Source organism: Nycticebus coucang, chromosome 12 (assembly GCF_027406575.1).
Source record: "Nycticebus coucang isolate mNycCou1 chromosome 12, mNycCou1.pri, whole genome shotgun sequence".
In the NCBI taxonomy this organism is placed as follows: domain Eukaryota; kingdom Metazoa; phylum Chordata; class Mammalia; order Primates; family Lorisidae; genus Nycticebus; species Nycticebus coucang.
The window spans coordinates 69,754,138-69,773,724 of record NC_069791.1 but is presented as its reverse complement, the minus strand read 5'-3'; the positions used below and the strand labels follow the sequence as shown (position 1 = coordinate 69,773,724).

The window sequence follows — 19,587 nt, the reverse complement described above, 5'->3', positions numbered from 1 at the left end:
TTAATGGCAAAAAAAACCTAAACACAATGACAGAAAACATAACTCCTCCTAAAAGGAGAAGGAAAAAGAATTGACACAACCTTGCTCTCTAAGCAAACAGCTATTTCTTATTCTTCTGTCTCTCTCCTCCCCACATCAACACCAAATATAATTTTTTGTCTCCTTTCTCTGGATTCCCATGACAGATGCCACAATCCAGGCCCCCCTTCACCACATAGAGATTTTGAAATGCTCCCTGCTGGTGTTTGTTTCAAGTCTTTCTCCCTAAGCCAATGGACTGTATATGTGTTGCCTGCATATCCTTCCAAACACAGGTCTGACCACTCACTGCTCTCCTTAACTCACTGGCTAACTACTTTCTAAAGTCAAGGCCAAGGTTCTCAGTTTGAATTTAACACTTTCTACAACCTCTCTACAACCAAACTTGCTTACCAGCTTGGTACTTCATTCTGTTTCACTGCTCCTTCCAAATGCCCTTCCCTCTATTTTTAGATTGTGTTTTCTGTCTGAGTATCTTCTACACACATGTATCTGAAAAAAATTAAAGTCAGTTCAAACACCAAAACTTCAGTGATGCCTTCCCTGATCATCCAACTGCTGCTTACCAGTAGCGCTTCCGTTAAATCCTATCACAAGATCGCATTTTGCAGTTTCTTATCTCCCCCCCCCTTTCCTCAATCCCACTAGACTAGACACCTTTTGAAGGCAGGGTCTTGTCAAAATATCAAGGAATTCTTAAAACAACACAATTCTTTTCATTTTCCAAGTGTTTGTGTTATATTGAGCCTATGGGGTCAGTATAGCATTTGGCTTTAAAATAAAGCTTTCATTCATTCACTCATTCATTCATTTATTCTACAAATCCTTATGAAGTGCATCCCATGTGCCAGGGAATATAAGGTGACAGAAAGAGGGATCCAAGAAATGTATGTTGAATTGATGCATCGACATGAACCAACCCGTTTTAGCCATTTGGTAGGAGAGAGGTGAATATAGAAACAAATCCATCAGTTCCTGTCCTTGGGGCACTTGTGATATAGTGGAGGAGACAAGTGTGTATACTTATGACAAGTTGAAGGGAAGGAGGATGGGAAGGGGCTGGGGAAATTATGATGCCAGCTTCCTTGTGTCCAGATGGCAGGAGATCTGGACTGGGGCCTTCCTAAGTGTCTTTGTCTTCATTGTCTAGGTGTGCAAGATATCCTTCGGGTCTCCTTCCAGCAGCCTCCTGATGAAGGGGTGCTGCTCTGTGACTCTGGGTAGGGCTGACTCGTGTCCCAGGCCGCAAATGGGCAGCCTACCCTCCTCTATGGGAAGCTGACCTCTGGTGGAGGTGCTTCTCTGCCTTTCTGTGGTGTCCCTGACAAGCAACCTGATTTCTTTCTCCAGCTACCTGGCCAATGACATGGAGGAGGTCAATCAGGCCCCTAAACAATCCATTTTCTCATTCGTCTAAGGGAAGAGCCACTTCCAGCATCTGCAGATCCACAAATTGCTCTATCAATTCATCTGCTCCATGGGCTGGAGGATGAGAGTTTCCCAGGAAGAGTGTGAAGACGTGGGTTGGGCTGTAGAGATTTGGGGGGTAGAGTGGGGGGTGGGCAGAAGTGATCAGGCTAGATAAAGGGAGGAAGGGGCCTTCCTGGGGAGTCATCATCTTTTATGAGGCTGTTTATCTTTCCAGATCCAGGCTAATGATCTGAGCCTCCAGGTGTGGGGGTGAGATCACACCCTAGAGCTTCAGGTCATGGCCTGAGGGAAGATACTTCTGCATTCTCTGTGCCAAAGAAAATGATCTGTTTTCTACTGAGGAGAGCTGAGGCACCTAATTGCTTGGCCCACTCTTGACCACCCCACCCACCACATCCATGCTGTACATGCTGGGAAATAGCCTGGCCAGACAACACAGCCAGACCCTCTACTCAGCTTCACTGCTACATACTAACAACCAGACATAGGCACTGCCTCAGTGAGACGTGCTGGGAGCCAGCAAGGCCATCCAGCCAGACGTCAGGAAAACCAGGTTGTCACAGATGTCCAAAATCTATTAACCCATAGCAACTGGGACCAAAGAACAGCTTTGACAGAATTATGATTTTTGTCAAAAGTGAATATCCTTTAATGGTAAATTCATTTTCCCCCATATACAGTATTGTTTTCACTTTCTCTTTAATTCATTTTTGGCCTTTAGTCCCTTAGGGATACCAACTATACAGATTTATTTATAACAAAGTAAATGTTTAACAGTAGGATGGAACCAACTGCATGTCCGATGACAAATGAAAAATCATAACTTTTTATCCAAATTTGCTTCTAAACAAATTGCTTATGGCCAGACCACTTTTGAATCCTTCCTCTCCCCTGACTCACTACTTCAGCACCAATTTTTCATTTTATATAATTACACTTTTCCCCCCTCAAGTCCATGGTCAAGGAAGTTTGTCAGGTTCAGAATGATGGAAGATTAAGAAATACTAGTTCAGGGCGGTGCCTGTGGCTCAGTTGGTAAGGTGCCGGCCCCATATACCGAGGGTGGCGGGTTCAAACCTGGCCCCGGCTGAACTGCAACCAAAAAATAGCTGGGCGTTGTGGCGGGCGCCTGTAGTCCCAGCTACTTGGGAGGCTGAGGCAAGAGAATCGCTTAAGCCCAGGAGTTGGAGGTTGCTGTGAGCTGTGTGATGCCATGGCTCTCTACCGAGGGCCATAAAGTGAGACTCTGTCTCTACAAAAAAAAAAAAAGAAATATTAGTTCAGGGTGGATTATTATGATTGACTTTTTAAGAGTTATCAATTTGCACAGAGGATTAAATAAAGACTGGTTTCAACCTTATGCAGCTAGCCATTTTAGGCCAAGCATTCTAGCTAAACATAGAAGCTAGGCATGGTGGCTCACACCTGTAATCCCAGCACTCTGGGAGGCCAAGGCAGGAGGATCTCTTGAGGTCAGGAAGACCAGCCTCAGCAAGAGCAAGATCCCATCTCTACTAAAAATAGAAAAATACTAGCCAAGCATGGTGGTGCACCCCTGTAGTCCCAGCTACTGGGAAGGCTTAGGCAAGAGGATCACTTCAGCTCAAAAATTGGATGTTGCAGTGAGCTAATGATGCCACCACTGCCCTCTGGTCAGGGCAAAAAAGGAGACCCAGTCTCAACAAAATAAAACAAACCAAGAAACAAAAATAATTAAGAATTAAAATGAGGTCTGGTCTCATAATGCTGACATGTAGTAATGTTTGTAGCATGGTTATAAGTTTAGATTTTAAGTAACACAAAAGGTCCTAGGTATGATGAAGTCCAAAGCCACATTCCAAATGCACTCTACTCCCTGAACACAATCACCTACATCCTTACTGTCAAAGAGATTTCTGTGCCTGACCATGGGCATGATAAGTAGTTTATGGAAGCAAGATCAACAAAGTCCGAGAATCAAAAGTGAAAATGATGGTTCAGGATCAGAGTTTAGGATGAAGGGTTAGAGATAAAACTGAATTTGTAAGTTAGTCTAAACTCTGGTTTGGATTGACATAGAATGTGAATAATCTTCACATCTGGAAAATTACCTCCTTCAAGTCTGACTGTCTTGTCAGTCTCTTACTTCCAGATTGCTAGGCTCAGGGGAGAATCGGAATCCACTTTTCAGCTGTTTCCAATATGCTACAAAATCCGAACTCTGCAGCTTTGTGAAAATATTTTTTTTTTCATTTCTAGAATTTCTATTTGGTTCTTTTTCAACTATTCTAGATCAATCTTTTTTTAAATTTCAGAATATTAGAGGGTACATGTTTTGTTTACATATTTTTTGTCCAGATTGAGTCACAGTGATAAGTTTTCCCAGATAGACATGTGCCCTGTACCCAATAGGCATGAATTTACCCATCCCCTTCTCCCCTAGATTTATTTTTTTAAAATATATCCTATTTCCTGCAGATACTTTCAAGCCTTTATTTATATATACAAGGTCAGACAAGTAAATTAGAAAACTCATCCTAGAAAAAGTGATGATGTAGCCCTTTGCAGTCTTTGACTTACAGGGGAAAAATCTCTTATTAGATACCTTTCCTTGGGTGAGCTCTAGGCATAGCTTTAAAAAATAAAATCTCCCTGAAATGGTTTCTCTAGGTATTGTTCTTCCCTTTGATGCTACCTGATCATCCTTTACTATTTTGTTCCCACTTTGATACTTTTTGGTGTCATAATATATTTTATCATTTCTGTTCTTGTTGGCAGAAGAATTAGTCCAAATATTTAGTCTCTCCCATGTTATCAGAGGTATGATTTCTCCAGCTTTATTGATATATTTTGCCTCTTCCAATTAGTATAGTAAAAATTATTTTTAATGTCTACATAATATTCTGTCCTTAAATAAAGTGTACTGTCTTAAATTATTCCAATTTGGTAGAAATAATCTAGAAGACACTCTTTTATTGTACTATTTACTATAGTTTTTACTATTTACTATAACCTTGAACAAGCCTTGTATATAAAAACATGACCTCTTCCCTGGTTATTTCCTGAGAATAAATTCCTAGAAATTCAACTCCTGGATAAATAGGTATAAATATTTTGAAGCCTATTAATGCATATTATTAAAAATGCTAATAGCCGGGCGTTGTGGCGGGCGCCTGTAGTCCCAGCTGCTCGGGAGGCTGAGGCAAGAGAATTGCTGAAGCCCAAGAGTTGGAGGTTGCTGTGAGCCGTGTGACGCCACGGCACTCTACCGAGGGCCATAAAGTGAGACTCTGTCTCTACAAAAAAAAAATAATAATAAAATAAAATAAAAAATGCTTTCCAGAAAGTTTACACCAATTTATATTCTGATGAAATATAATATGAGGGTGCTCAACTCACCAAAATTACTTAAAACTGATTTCTAATCTTTGTGGATCTGATTTTAATTTAATTTTTTATTTGACCAATTCTACGGGCCCAATAGTAAAAATTCCTCCCACATTCTGGCAATAAATCCATGATCAATCTTGGTTTTCACTGGTGTTCTGAATGTCCATCCTTTTCTTATTTCTACAGGAATTTGGGTGAGAAGATGAGGGACTTGAGTCATGAAATATTAGTTTATTCTAACTTTAAGCTAAAATTACTAAAAGTCAGGCTTATTCTTAGAGGCCCCATGCACTTTCCATGTCTTCTAGGCCTTTCCAACACACAAGTCCCCATGTGTTTGCTGTCTATACTGTTTGTAGTGGATGGTGGGTCCTTCTCAGGCATCTGAGAGTTAATGATTTGGACTTTATCACAGTAGTACAGGATATATTCTCTGATGTACCCCATTGTGCCCACAAAGCCAGACCCCCAGCTGTGGCTTGCCCACACTGGTTTTGCTGGATTGGGGTGATATGAGCTACAAATATATAAGTTGGAGTTTACAGATTTTTTTTTTCTATGCCTAGTTTCAGTGACAATTATACTTTCTACATTTCTCTTTTAGGAAGAAGAAAGGGGCCAGGTGCAGTGGCTCACACTTGTAATCCTAGCACTCTGGGAAGCCAAAGTGAGCAGATCACCTGGAGCTCAGAAGTTTAAGACCAGCCTGAGTAGAGTAAGACCCCCATCTCTAAATATAGCCTGGTGTTGTGGCAGGTGCCTGTAGTCCCAGCTACTTGGGAGGCTGAGCCGAGAGGATCATTTGAGCCCAAGAGTTTGAGGTTGCTGTGAGCTATAATTCTATGGCGTTCTATCAAGGACAACAACGTGAAACTCACTCTCAAAAAAAATACAAAAAAAAAAGAAGAAGAAAAAGAAGACTTGGAACTAGGTTGTCACCAATATCCCCCATAAGAACTCCCTGATACCTTTTGGAGAGAAATATACTAAGAATCTTCAAAAAATTGACCAGGCATGATGGTTCATTCCTGTAATCCTAGCCCTCTGGGAGGCTGAGGTGGGAAGATTACTTGAGCTAAGGAGTTTGAAGTTGCAGTGATCTATGATGATGTGACTGCACTCTAGCCTGGGCAACAGAGCAAGACCCTTCTCAAACCGAAAAGAAAAAAAATCTAACTAAAACATCTAGCACCTGTTAGTCTTTCAAGCGTATACCATATATCTCTTAGCTCCTCTGTTTAGTATGTGGCTCTGGAGGACAGGGACAGATTCTGATAACTCTGTGTACTTCATGCTGTCCACCTTCAGTGAACACTATTTAATAGTCATGAGAGAGCCCATTTGACTTTAGTCATGTCCATTGCTTCCCCTCTCCAAAAAGACACCCATAGCTCCCTGCAGTTGTTTTTGAAGTTGCATTGCCTAATTCTAAGGATTTGCTTCACATAGGTGTTCATTAAAAAGAAAAATAGAAAGTCCTTGCCATGTGGTATCTTTGAGATGATGGATGGCAATGAAGCACCTGGAGGGCTTGGGTCACCAGTCCAGCTTCTCCATGGCCCCAGGCATTTTCCTCTTCCCAGCTACACCCATCTTGGTGGAGAGGCTGAATGCACCTCAGTCTGTGGATGAGGGCGCTCTAGGGGTACACTTACCAGACCTCTGGCTTTTGGGTGGGGCTGGAAGCCAATACATTGGCTGACTTGCCTATGCCTTCCCCAGAAACAGACTCCCTGAGCTGAGGCTTCCAGTCTGAGCTGAACTGTCCTGGGAAATTTTTCACCAAAACCACCCCTAAACATGTATTATTTTTTTGCTCTGGTTGTTTATTAAGGTCTTTAATTAATGACTGTGTTCTTGTGGGAGGAATCAACAGAAAGGGGAAAGGAAAAAGAGTAGGGGAAAGAGTAGCAAGAGAGAAGACAAGGAAAACAAAGGAGAAGAGACAAGGAACAAAAAGAGAGGGGAAGGGATGAGGAAAAGCAGATAGTTGCTTAGAAAGAAGAGCAAGATAGAGAAAGCAAAACTCTGAGAAAATGTGACTCTGGTAGTAGTGAGATTATTTCTGGCAACAGGACCCCAAGCACCACTGGGAAGAAAAAAATCTCCCATATAATGTAGGGTGGTTAATATTCAATTCCCATCATTTCCTGTTTAATGTCAAGTTAAATTTTGCTCTAATTAGTTATTTGTTTCCAAACAGTTATTGTTACTGAAAGCTGTGAGTCTATCTATTCTCTCTTTCTTTCTAATCTTTCTTTCCAATGAGACTTCTGGTTCTTAACTGTCATAAACCTAGAAAAGAAGAACAAACAGATGTTTGGGTAAAAGAGGTTTCAGGAACTCTGACTCCAGTTCATACTATTATCTCCTGAGCTAACAATGCTTCTCTACTAAACTTCTGTAACTCAAGGTTTTGTAAGTAATATACTGTTTTGCAAAAGAGGAAACTGTAGTTTAAATGCCTTGCATACAGCCCCCCAGTGAATGAATAACTATCAGAAATAGAACCCACTCCTCCTGCTGTCTAATTCGGTGTTCTTTCCACTTCACAACAATGCCTAGAAATATAAAAAAATTAAAAAAGCTGTCCAAAGCAAATAAAAGTGTTTCCTCTTCAATGTTGTATGTCACATCACAGAAGCCTAAAGTTTAGTAAGATTAATTTTTAAAATTCTAGCTTTTAAAACAAACACGTGAATGTGTAACAAATTAATCCATGTTAATGTATTTCACTAAATAGAATTTTCTTGATTTTTATATTGAATCTAAGAATAAATTTTGAGCTATAAGGACCTACATTAAATCCTACAACAAATTTTTTGAGCTGTAAGGACCCTTAGAAAGTTTTCTTCTATTGTTTTTTAAGTAAAAATGTCCTTTTTTTTCTGTTAGAGAACTGTACTTCGAGTGCAAAGATGCTGAATGTGGCAGATTTGACTTATGACGCTCCCTTTAAACCCCTAAGCGTTATTGTCTTTTTTTTTTTTTTTCTGGGAAATCATTGAGGGTACAAAGAACCAGGTTACACTGCTTGCATTTGTTAGGTAAAGTCCCTCTTATAACTGTGTCCCACGCCCAGAAGGTGTGTCACACACAATGAACCCCCATCCCCCCTCTCCTTCCCTCTGTCTGCTCCCCCATTACCCCATCCCCCACCATGTGCTAGCATCAATTGTCCTATCAGAATTGAGTACATTGGATTCTTGCTTCTTCATTCTTGAGATGTTTTACTAAGAAGAATATGTTTGATTTCCATCCAGGTTAATACAAAAGATGTAAAAGTCACCATCTTTTTTAGAGGCTGAATAGTATTCCATGGTATGCATATACCACAGCTTGTTGAACCATTCCTGGGTTGGTGAGCATTTAGGTTGTTTCCACAATTTGGCAATTGTAAATTGAGCTGTAATAAACAGTCTAGTGCAAATGTCCTTATGATACAATGATTTTTTTTCTTCTGGGTAGATGCCTAGTAATGGGAATGCAGGATCAAATTGTTAGCCATTCGTCTGTCTTCTTTAGAACTATTAGGTCTGTTCATCTCTCTTGCCCAGAGATATATGGAATTGTTAGGTCTTTTTTTGTTGACTAATTTGAGTTCTCTATAGATCCTAGTTATCGAGCTTTTGTCTGATTCATAATATACAAATATCTTTTCCCATTCTGAAGGTTGTCTCTTGCTTTGGTTATTTCCTTAGCTGTCCAGAAGCTTTTAATTTTAATTAAGTCCCATAAATTTTTGTTGTTGTTGCACTTGCCATGGAAGTCTTCTTCATAAAATCTTTCCCCAGGCTGATATCTTCAGTGTTTTCCCCACATTTTCTTTGAGGATTTTTATTGTTTCGTGCCTAAGATTTAAATCTTTTATCCATCTTGAATCAATGTTTGTGAGTGGTGAGAGGTGTAGGTCCAATGTCACTCTTTTACATGTGGTTATCCAGTTCTCTTAGCACTATTTATTGAACAGGGATTCTTTTCCCCAGTATATGTTCTTATTTGTTTTATCAAAGATCAGACGATTGTAAGACGTTACTTTCATCTCAGGGTTTTCTATTCAGTTCCAAATGTCAATGTCTCTACTTTAGGGCCAATACTATGCTGTTTTGATCACTATGGCCTTGTAGTATAGCCAAAAGTTTAGTAGGGTGATACCCCCCACTTTGTTTTTATTACTAAGAATTGCCTTAGCTATATAGGGTTTCTTCTAGTTCCACACAAAATAATTACTTTTTCCAAGTCTTGAAAGTATGATGATGGTATTTTAATGAAGATTGCATTGAATCTGTAAATTGCTTTGGGTAGTATAGACATTTTCACAATGTTGATTCTTCCCAGCCATGAGCATGGTGTGTCCTTCTATTTGTTAATATCTTCTGCTATTTCTTTTCTTAGGGTTTCATAATTTTCTTTATAGAGGTCCTTTACCTCTTTTGTTATGTATATTCCTAGGTAATTCTTTCTTTCTTTCTTTCTTTCTTTTTTTTTTTTTGAAGCTACTGAGAAAGGAATTGTGTCCTTTCATCTTGACTGTTATTGGCATATATTTGTCTTTCCATTTTCTTGTCCATTCCTTTTATTGTCTTTATCACCCATATTTAAGTTCCCTTTCTATCAAGTTCATTAATTCTTTATAGGTGGAGTTTTCTGCAGTAGTTGCCTCATGGTCCCTCAAGGGAGTTCCTCTGTTTTGGGTTTTCTTTTTTTTTTTTCCTCCAAATATTTGATGCAAGATGCAGTATAGCCATATTCCATGAAATCTGATTACCAGTAGGGGCACTGAAGCCATACAGAATCAAACAAGAGTGTTACAATAGAGCTAAAAGCCTTATATAGATGTTTTTCTGTTCTTAATTGCTCTAACACACACAGTTTGATAAATAAGGTTGTCTCCTGTGCTTTTTCTACTTTTGGCAGTTACATACTTTAAATATAGATGAGACACAAAACAAACTCTACTGGTTTAAGTATTGATTTTACTAATAGACCTTCTTTTTTCACCAGTTTAGATAGGAAGCCCCAGCCTTTGGTATAAATAACTTATTCCCATGACAAAATTTAAAGGATCATTAGTGCTCGCTGCCAGCAGTGTTGTCTTTTGGTAAGGGGGTGGCTAGGGCTTCTTTGCCCTCAGTAAGTGCTCTGGGCTGATGGATAAACACACTAAATTTAACACCCTGATTGTTTGCAGCTCTGACAAAACCACTATTGGCGGTCATTGTGATGGCTTTCAGGGTGTCTCCTGTCCCAAAGATCGTTAATGAGCAGCTATTAATTTTCGAACTGGCCACTAGTCTCAAGGCACGCTCAGAAGGCTGGTCTGGAACCACAATAATTTGCTTAATTAGCAGAGCTGCCCTCTCTCTCTCCCCAGGTCCTCCTAAGGTATCTAGAATGGACTGAAAATCTTTGACAGCAGATTCACAAGCAAACAACTCCTTGTCCTTCATAAACGCCTCCAGCTGAGGCAGAACCTGTTCCTTCCTCTCTTGCTCTGCTTGTTCTGTGAGTACTTTTTCTTTGAAAATAAAGTGGCAGCCTCCATAGCTAAGGGCAGACACATATATGATTAAAGTAGTAATGTCCAGATTTGCTCTTCTGCATACATCAACCTTAATCTCTGTTGGAAACGCAACACTCGCCAGTATATTTTCTCGGTCTACTCTGGTCACTGGCAGAAGTTGAGGGCCCTCTTCATCTGATTCACTCTCACTGAGCTGGAGCTCTTCAGGGTGATCTAACAGAGAGTTGACTGCTACTGTGTCTCCTCTCACAGATATGCCCATTTCTTTCAGCTTCTCGGCCATGGGGCTGGAGACACAGTTGTAAAATGCAAAGATGATGTGAGGGTTGCTATACTGCACTGGCTGCTGGTGACTCGCCTGGAGGAAGTCTTCAGCCTGCTCAGTGATGCTTTTGTCACCATACTGGCCCCTGCCCAGCCAGATGTTATGCAGAGCTTCAGCTTTTCGGCCAATGGCTTTCACCCAAGTATGACCACCATTTGCAACCACGTCCACCACAAGGGTCTGCTTCTCTCCCAAGGTATCTGTGTAAGCAAAGACATGAAGAACACTAACAACTTCTTCCAGGTTTTCTGCTGATTCCACAATGGCTCGCAGGTGTGTTAAATTAGTGCTCTGTAAATGGGATTCTTTAATAGCTACTTTCCCAGCTTCTACTTTCTGTAAGAACTTTAATTCTGCCTTCAGTTTGCTGCACAGCTTTGCACCACCTTCAATGCCACCTTTTCTTGATCTAGAAAGTGATTCTGCTCTCTTGATCAGTTCCTTGGCTATGGCAATTCGTTCACAGAACATGGAGTGTGCAGACATGCTGACGGCATTATTCCTTTCAGAGGCTGAGTCTATGAACCTGTGCTTCCATATGTCTGATTTTGGAATGACTCCTTCCTCTGATAGCTAAGGAAAGGACAGCAGCTATACATTTGAACTCTTCTTTAAGTATACTGGATCAAATCAGGACCTTCATTTCTTCAGCTTGATGGCCTTGGAGTATACGCCATGTCCGGCAGCGCCCAGGACCGCGAGCGTGAGCAGGCGGGCGCGAGCACGCAGAGGCCAAGACCCACCGGGACACCTCCCCCGGGCAGCACCCTCCCAGCTCCTGCACTGAGGCTGCTCCACCCGGGCCTGTTTTGGGTTTTCATGTTGCCTGAATTTTTCTGTTGTTTCCTCATGTGTTCTTTCTTCTTATTCACCTCTGTGTCCTCCTATTTACTTCTCACTGCCTCCTTTGTTTCAAACAGAAGTCCTTGCTCTTGATGACAGTATGTTGTAATGTGTCACCAGGACACCAGGTAGTGCTGTGGGGTTTTTTAGGAGACAGCACAGCCAGCAACCTTCATGGTCCTTATTCCAAACTTAGTTGTGTAGTGATGCCTAATTGTTTCACCTAATTGTTTCCTCAGCATTCAGACCCTACCTGGTTGGGATCTTAAAGCTCACAAGAATCCTTCAGGGGCAGGTCTGACAGTGCCCCCTTTATGCCAGTTCCCATGTGGTGCAGGAGTCCCTCAGCCTGTCCCAAGAGTGGAGTTCTGATCCCAGTGGGCAGAATTAAGATAGCTGTGATTTAGGCCCCTGCTAAGACCTTCTCACGACCTTCCCACAATGGCAGCCCTCTGGCCACCTAGACCCTTGTATGGCTGCCTTGCCAGCCACCAAACCTATGGCATATTCACTCCAACTAGCATTCAAATCTGGTTGCTGTATACTGTTTAAGTCCACCCACTCTTCTAAGCTTTCCACTCAACATGTAGCTTCCCCCAGCAACTGAAAACTCCAGAAATGCTTCCTCCCATCCCAGACCTCTGTGGGAGGCCAGCCAAACCCAGTTGGTTGCAATCACTTGCCTAATTCATCAGATTTACACCATTCTGAATCATGCACTGTATCTAGCTCACCACCTCCTCACTGTGTTCCCTGAGCTATGACTCTGGATATGATCCCCACACCAGGTATGGCTGGGTTCTCTCTTTTTCCCTATTCTAGGAAAGCTCAGCTGAATGATCCTGCTCGTCTGCCATCATGCTCCACCTCCCCCCCCAAAAAAAAACACATGTTTTTTAAAAAGTTCACTGAGTCACCCTTTTATTTGTGGATGTCACTTTTCCTTTTTAATGTTATCAACTCAATTTTTGTTATACAAAATCTCACTTCACATGATCATCTTGTAATAGTCCTTCCTCCCCTTTTGCCCTCCAGGCTCAGTTTTTGAGGTTTGGCTTAACAGAGTAGCCCTTCTTTTGTTGAAAACACTAACCCAAAAAAAAGTCACTCAGGAAGCTCAGAAGAGTTCAAAGATCTTTTAACAAATTTCACATATAACCAAGACAGAATCACTCTGAGTAAGGGGAAGTAAAGGACTGAAGCTCCTCAAAGGTAGCAGATGCTAGCAGAGGAGTGGGAGGTACATACACTTACACACGTGCACTCACACAGCTTGAAGAGGGTAGAGAGACAACATCCTGGGCTAGATAATGGTTTCTTCTTTCAGCAGTGTCTCCTTCTGTATTGAGCTCAGTTCTCCCAAACTCTCCAGCTTGTCCAAGTGCAGGCTCCCCTGGGTCTCATCAATATCCTGGGACACGGGCAATAAACGGCAGCTAGGGCAGGCTATTTCTTGAGAGAGGCAGATGGCACCTAGGCAAGAGCAAAGGTTTGGGTCAAGACAGAATGCTGAGCTCCATGCCCTGGAGGTCAGGAACTCCTGGAGTGAATCCTTCTGGTTCTAGATCTGCCCTCCCTCCTTCTCCCCTCTAACCTAGAGTTATTACAGCCACGGAAGGAAAAACAGAATACACCAAAAGACAAGGAATACAAATAGATGGATAAAATCACAGATCCATGGCCAGCACTCAAAGGCATCTCTGCAACTGTCTAGCTCATTAATAAGTAAGAAAAACAAGGGTGTAGAGAGAAGGTCTAACACAAAACCCAGGCCACTTGATGCCCAAGTCAAGACTCAGTAAAAAAAAAAAAGGAAAAAACAACTGGTTTTCATATGAACAAATAAAACTATCTTACGTGAATGACAGTGCTGTGTGAAGGTTAAGACTAAGACAAAAGACTACTGTTTTTAGCATTATCACACATTAGATACTCTCTAATAAAAGCAGCAAAAATTATAAATAAAACATGCCTCTAAAAACATTTTTAAAAGCATCGCCAACATGGCATCAAAGTAAGATATTCTTAGATGCCAATACTATAAAAAAACAGGAATGTAGAGAGTTAAGCAAACATACAATGAACCTTTACCTTGGCACCCATCCCAGGTAATCCTGAGTTTCCTTCTGTTGGCCATTTGGAGCACAGAAAATAGGTGAAAAGGCCCAAGGCCTGCTCAAGATGGGGAATCTAATAAGAACCTGCCTTTTGAAGCTGGAACCACTCAGTAATCTGTGTTGGCTGAGACTGATAAACATCAATTGACTATTATGTGGGTCTGCAGCTAAACTCACAATATAATAGTTTTAAATCCTGGGCTGGTTGCAAACTCAAGCACCAGGCTGAAACAACCACAAATCCTTTGAGAGAAAACACTTAAATCCAGGTCTCAAACCCAATAAAATTCCAAGCAAAATGAATTCACAGTGAAAAAACACAAAACATACCACGACACAAGACATCACAAGGAAGAGCCTATAGAAACAGCAGAAAACAGAGTAGATCTGCAATAATTCACTTAAGAAACTTAAAAGACACAGAATGTAAAATAAGTTTTTTTTAGATGTCTAGTAAAAATATATTTGTATAATTGTTAAAAGTATAAGTAAGGAAGAAGAAGTCTAAGAAATGATAAGATTTATGAAAATAGATTAACTGAAATAAAAATTTAGTGAATAGGTTAAATAACACATCAGATATGGGTAAATATCTAGTAATATGGTAAGAGTAAATGTGTAATATAGAAGACACATCCAAATAAGCTATTCAGAAATGCAGCCTATAAAGACAAAGAGAAAAAATAATATGAAAGAGAAATTAACACATGTAGGATAGAGTAACAAGATCTAACTAGAATCCTCCAAGGGAAAAGAAAATGGGGAGAAGATAAAAATGTTCTAGAAATGCTGAAAGATACTACTCCTCAGATTCAGTTCATACAATAAACCATAACACAAATATCCATACCCTACAAATATCAAAGAAAGTCTGCGAGAAAAGAAATATTGTGCTCGCTTTGGCAGCACATATACTAAAATTGGAACAATACAGAGAAGATTAGCATGGCCCCTGTGCAAGGATGACACACAAAGTCGTGAAGCATCCCATATTTTTGCATTAGTGTACACAGTTATGATTTAATAAAAAAAAGAAATATTATCTTTAAAAGAGTTGATATTTGTATAGAGACAAATTCTTAGTAGCCAACAATGGAAATGGAAAAATAATGGAATAATATCATGAATGCTGAGAATAACTGTCATAAAAATGTATGTTCAGAAAAATAATAAATGAAAGAAAAAAAATTTTTTGAGACACAGTCTCACTTTGTCACCCTCGGTAGAGTGCTGTGGCATCATAGCTCACAGAAACCTCAAACTCTTGGACTCAAGCAATTCTCTTGCCTCAGCCTCCCGAGTAGCTGGGAGTACAGGCACCTGCAAGACCCAGCTATTTCTTAAGAGACAGCATCTCACACTTGCTCAGACTGGTCTTGAACCAGTGAGCTTAGGCAATCCACTTGCCTTGGCCTCCCATAGTGCTAGGATTACAGGCATTAGCTAAACTCACAATATAAACCAATATAACTCACAATATAAACCAGAAAATTTTATATAACCAAATTTTAGAGAGTGTATTTCTAATGGATCCTCACTAACAAGCATTATAAAAAATACATTAAAAAAAAAAAAACACTTTTATTTAAGAAAAGAAAGTACTTCAAAGAGTTGGAAGTGGGTCTCATGAAGAGGTGAGAGAGATCAAAGAATATATTTCTGACATAAGAATAATAATCTTGGATAAAAACTCTGAGAAGGTATAATGAGCAAATAAATTGGCAAATATGAGCATAAATGTAAGCAAACAAATATTAAATACATGAAATAATAATAGTAATGCCAAATGTATAAAACAAAAAATACTAAAATATTGGGGGGAAAAAAGCATATAAATTGGTAGGGGGGGAGGTTCTTGTGTTATTTACAAACAGAATAAATATCAAAGAAAGTCTGAGAGAAAAGAAATCAGTTTTCAACTTTCTTAAGCAAGCATGTTAAAACAGCAAGAGCAACTACTATACAAATAAAAATAGACTATATAGGAAGGCGCCTATAGCACAGTGGTGGCGCCAACCACATACACCAAGGGTGGCAGGTTCCAATCCAGCCTGGCCAGCTAAACAACAATGACAACTGCAACAACAACAACAAAAAATAGCCGGGCATTGTGGTAGGCACCTATAGTCCCAGCTACTTGGGAGGCTGAGGCAAGACAATCGCTTAAACCCAAAAGAGTTTGAGGTTGCTGTGAGCTGTGACGCCATAGCACTCTACCAAGGGCGACATAGTGAGACTCTGTCTCAAAATAAATAAATAAAAATATACTGTATATCTTGCAAACTAAATTGCAGGAAAACATGATAAGAATTGTATTTAAGTAAAACTCAATGAATCAAAAGCAAGGCAGGAGAGGAGTGGGTAGCAGAAAAACTGAAAGCATAAATTAAGGTAGTAGAAAAACTACAAACATGTCAGTAGTCCCAATAAATGTGAAGAAACAAAGATTGTAAGACTAGGTGAAAAAAAATATCCAGCTATAAACTAGAGATATCCAAAACACGAAGACAGAGAACAGTTTAAAGTAAAAGATTAAAAAGGTATTACAGGAAAATACTAACCTAAAGAGCGTAGAGATAGCTATAGTAATGTGTGTATCCAATAAAATAGACTTTATGATAAAAATCATTAGTAGAAATAAAAATGATTACTACATAATGATAAAAACTTCATCAGCAAAATAAAGCAATTCTAAATCAATGAGATACCAAAGACTTAAATGCTGAAATTGAGTAACAAACCCATCTTCACACATCTTTAGGCTGCATGTTCATTGGGTAACTTAGGAATGAGTTCATCCTTTGTGGGAAGCTAAAATACTTAGTGTGGAGCAACTAGACCTGGAGCAACTTGAACTAGAGCAACCCAACCTGGAGTAACCAAACCTGGAACAACTAGTCTTGGAGCAACTATTCCTAGAACGGTCAGACCTGATGGCATTCAAGCCTGGAAAAATCAAACTTGGAACAAACCCTTCCTTAACTGTGGGGAGGAACCTCTACAATCCTGCCTGCAGTTCCAGCAACATTTTCTTGCCAGTGATTTGGACATTGCCTTGGAAGCTGCTAGGGAAAGCCATCATGTAATCCAACAAACCACTAAGCAGATGACTTTCTTTTTTTTTTTTAAGACAGAGTCTCACTTTTTCGCCCTCTGAAGAGTGCTGTGACGTCACAGCTCACAGCAACCTCAAACTCTTGGGCTTAAGCAATTCTCTTGCCTCAGCCTCCCAAGTAGCTGGGACTACAGGTGCCAGCCACAACATCCGGTTATTTTTTGTTGTTGTTGTTGTTGTTATTCTCATTGTTGTTTAGCTGGCCCAGTCTGAGTTTGAACCCGCCAGCCTTGGTATACGTGGCTCGTACTGTAACCACTGTGCTACAGGCACCAAGCCAAAGATGACTTTCTTTTTTTTTTTTTTTCTAGAATTTGTGAGTTTATTTTTTTTTTATTGTGTTAAGACATTTATATTCTACATTTAGGAAGTTCCACATGTACTCTTGTAAGATGCACCATAGGTGTGGTCCCACCAATTACCCTCCTTCTGCCCATCCTCCTCTCTCCCCTCCCTTTCCCCTTTCCCCATATTCTTAGGTTATAACTGGGTTATAGCTTTCCTATGAAAGCTATAAATTAGTTTCATAGTAGGGCTGAGTACATTGGATACTTTTTCTTCCATTCTTGAGATACTTTACTAAGAAGAATATGTTCCAGCTCCATCCATGTGAACATGAAAGAGGTAAAGTCTCCATCTTTCTTTAAGGCTTCATAATATTCCATGGTGTACATATACCACAATTTATTAATCCATTCATGGATCGATGGGCACTTAGGTTTTTTCCATGACTTTGCAATTATGAATTGGGCTGCAATAAACATTCTGGTACAAATATCTTTGTTATAATGTGAGTTTTGGTCTTCTGGGTATATACCTAGTAGAGGAATTGTAGGATTGGGTGACAGGTCTATTTTTAGATCTCTAAGTGTTCTCCAAACATCTTTCCAAAAGGAAAGTATTATTTGCATTCCCACCAGCAGTGTAGAAGTGTTCCCTTTTCTCCACATCCACGCCAACATGTCTGGTCTTGGGATTTTGTGATATGGGCTAATCTTACTGGAGTTAGATGATATCTCAAAGTAGTTTTGATTTGCATTTCTCTGATGATTAAGGATGATGAGCATTTTTTCATATGTCTGTAGGCTGTGCACCTGTCTTCTTCAGAGAAGTTTCTCTTCAAGTCCCTTGCCCAGCCTGAGATGGGGTCACATGTTCTTTTCTTGCTAATACGTTTGAGTTCTCTGTGGATTCTGGTTATTAAACCTTTGTCGGAGACATAACCTGCAAATATCTTCTCCCATTCTGAGGGCTGTCTGCTTGCTTTACTTACTGTATTCTTGGCTGTGCAGAAAGCTTTTAGTTTGATCAGGTTCCAGTAGTGTATTTTTGATGCTCCTTCAATTGCCCAGGGGGTCCTCCTCATAAAATATTCGCCCAGACCAATTTCTTCAAGAGTTTTCCCTGCACTTTCTTCCAGTATTTTTATAGTTCATGTCGTAAGTTTAAATCTTTAATCCAGTGAGTCTATCTTAGTTAATGGTGAAAGGTGTGGGTAGAGTTTTAGTCTTCTACAGGTCACCAGCCAGTTCACCCAGCACCATTTGTTAAATAGAGAATCTTTTCCCCACTAAATGTTTTTAATTGGCTTGTCAAAGATCACATACTGGTAAGTAGCTGGGTTCATCTCTTGGTTCTCTATTTTGTTCCATATATCTACCTCTCTGTTTTTGTACCAGTACCATGCTGTTTTGATCACTATCAATTTATAGTATAGTCTGGGGTCTGGTAGTGTGATTCTTCCTGCTTTGTTTTTATTAAAAGACAGCCTACCCAAAATATATACAAACACTCCACTTTATAATGAAACATCAAAGACATTTCCTTTACAATCACGATTCTGCTGTCATTATACTGGAGGTGCAAATCTCTAAGGAAACCAAATCAAGCAAAAATATAAAATTATAAAACTTCTTAAAAAATCATTAAAGAGGGCAGCACCTGTGGCTCAGTGAGTAGGGCACCAGCCCCATATACCAAGAGTGGCGGGTTCGAACCCGGTCCTGGCCAAACTGCAACAAAAAAATAGCCAGGTGTTGTGGCAGGCACCTGTGGTCCCAACTACTTGGAAGGCTGAGATCCCTAAGCCCAAGAGCTGGAGGTTGCTGTGAGCTGTGATGCCATAGCTCTCTACCGAGGGTGACAAAGTGAGACTCCATCTCTTAAAAAAAAATCATTAAAGGACATCTTTAAAAATAGGGGGAAAATACCATGCTCATAGATAGGAAGATTCAATATTAATTTTTAATAAAAAGAATCGGTTCTCTGGATTTCAGATGAATATAAGAACAAAAAAGTATCAGTTCCTAAATTGATCATAAATTTTGTATATTCCAAATAAATGTCAGAATTTTTTCTGCGAAATGTTACAACCTGATTTTAAAAGCTAGAATCAGTTATGTAAAAAAAAAAAAGTCTAAGAATAACTTCCTACCATATATCAAGATAGTATAAAGGCTCAGCGCCTGTGGCTCAAGCAGCTAAGGCGCCAGCCACATACACCTGAGCTGGTGGGTTCGAATCCAGCCCAGGCCCACCAACAACAATGATGGCTGCAACCAAAAACTAGCCAAGCTTTGTGGTGAGCGCCTGTAGTCCCAGCTACTTGGGAGGCAGAGGCAGGAGACTTGCTTGAGCCCAGGAGTTGGAGGTTGCTGTGAGCTGTGATGCCACGGCACTCTACCCAGGGTGACAGCTTGAGGCACTGTCTCAAAAAAAAAAAAAAAAAAGATAGTATAAAGCTACAGTAATTATGAAAGTGTGGTTTATGCTCTAAAATAGATTAGTGGAATATGCAAATTTGATGAATGAGCAAAATGGCAAT

At 40.1% G+C, this 19,587-nt stretch overlaps 2 protein-coding genes and 1 non-coding gene across 5 annotated transcripts in view; 1 reads left to right on the top strand and 2 right to left on the bottom strand.

The window, feature by feature from the left end:
• Nucleotides 1-9,573: 9,573 nt before the first annotated feature.
• On the bottom strand, nt 9,574-11,486 carry LOC128561795 (UPF0415 protein C7orf25-like). Its single transcript, XM_053556383.1, has one exon. It carries the CDS (start codon nt 11,172-11,174, stop codon nt 9,909-9,911), a length of 1,266 nt encoding a protein of 421 aa, XP_053412358.1. The 5' UTR covers nt 11,175-11,486; the 3' UTR covers nt 9,574-9,908.
• A 1,117-nt stretch (nt 11,487-12,603) lies between these two features.
• TMEM225B (transmembrane protein 225B) overlaps nt 12,604-19,587 on the bottom strand; it is a 33,669-nt gene continuing 26,685 nt past the window's right edge. For all 3 annotated transcript variants that reach the window (XM_053555381.1, XM_053555382.1, XM_053555383.1), the window contains one exon: nt 12,604-13,004. In XM_053555381.1, the coding sequence (XP_053411356.1) occupies nt 12,835-13,004 (170 nt within the window). In that variant the 3' untranslated portion in view covers nt 12,604-12,834. The remainder of the gene's footprint in view (nt 13,005-19,587) is intronic.
• On the top strand, nt 14,539-14,645 carry LOC128562837 (U6 spliceosomal RNA). The gene has a single exon (XR_008373537.1). It is a non-coding gene; the product is annotated as a U6 spliceosomal RNA (small nuclear RNA).

Excerpts from the sequence above, each read along its gene's own strand:
- LOC128561795 (XM_053556383.1), bottom strand. The coding sequence starts at position 11,174 with ATGTCTGCACACTCCATGTTCTGTGAACGAATTGCCATAGCCAAGGAA.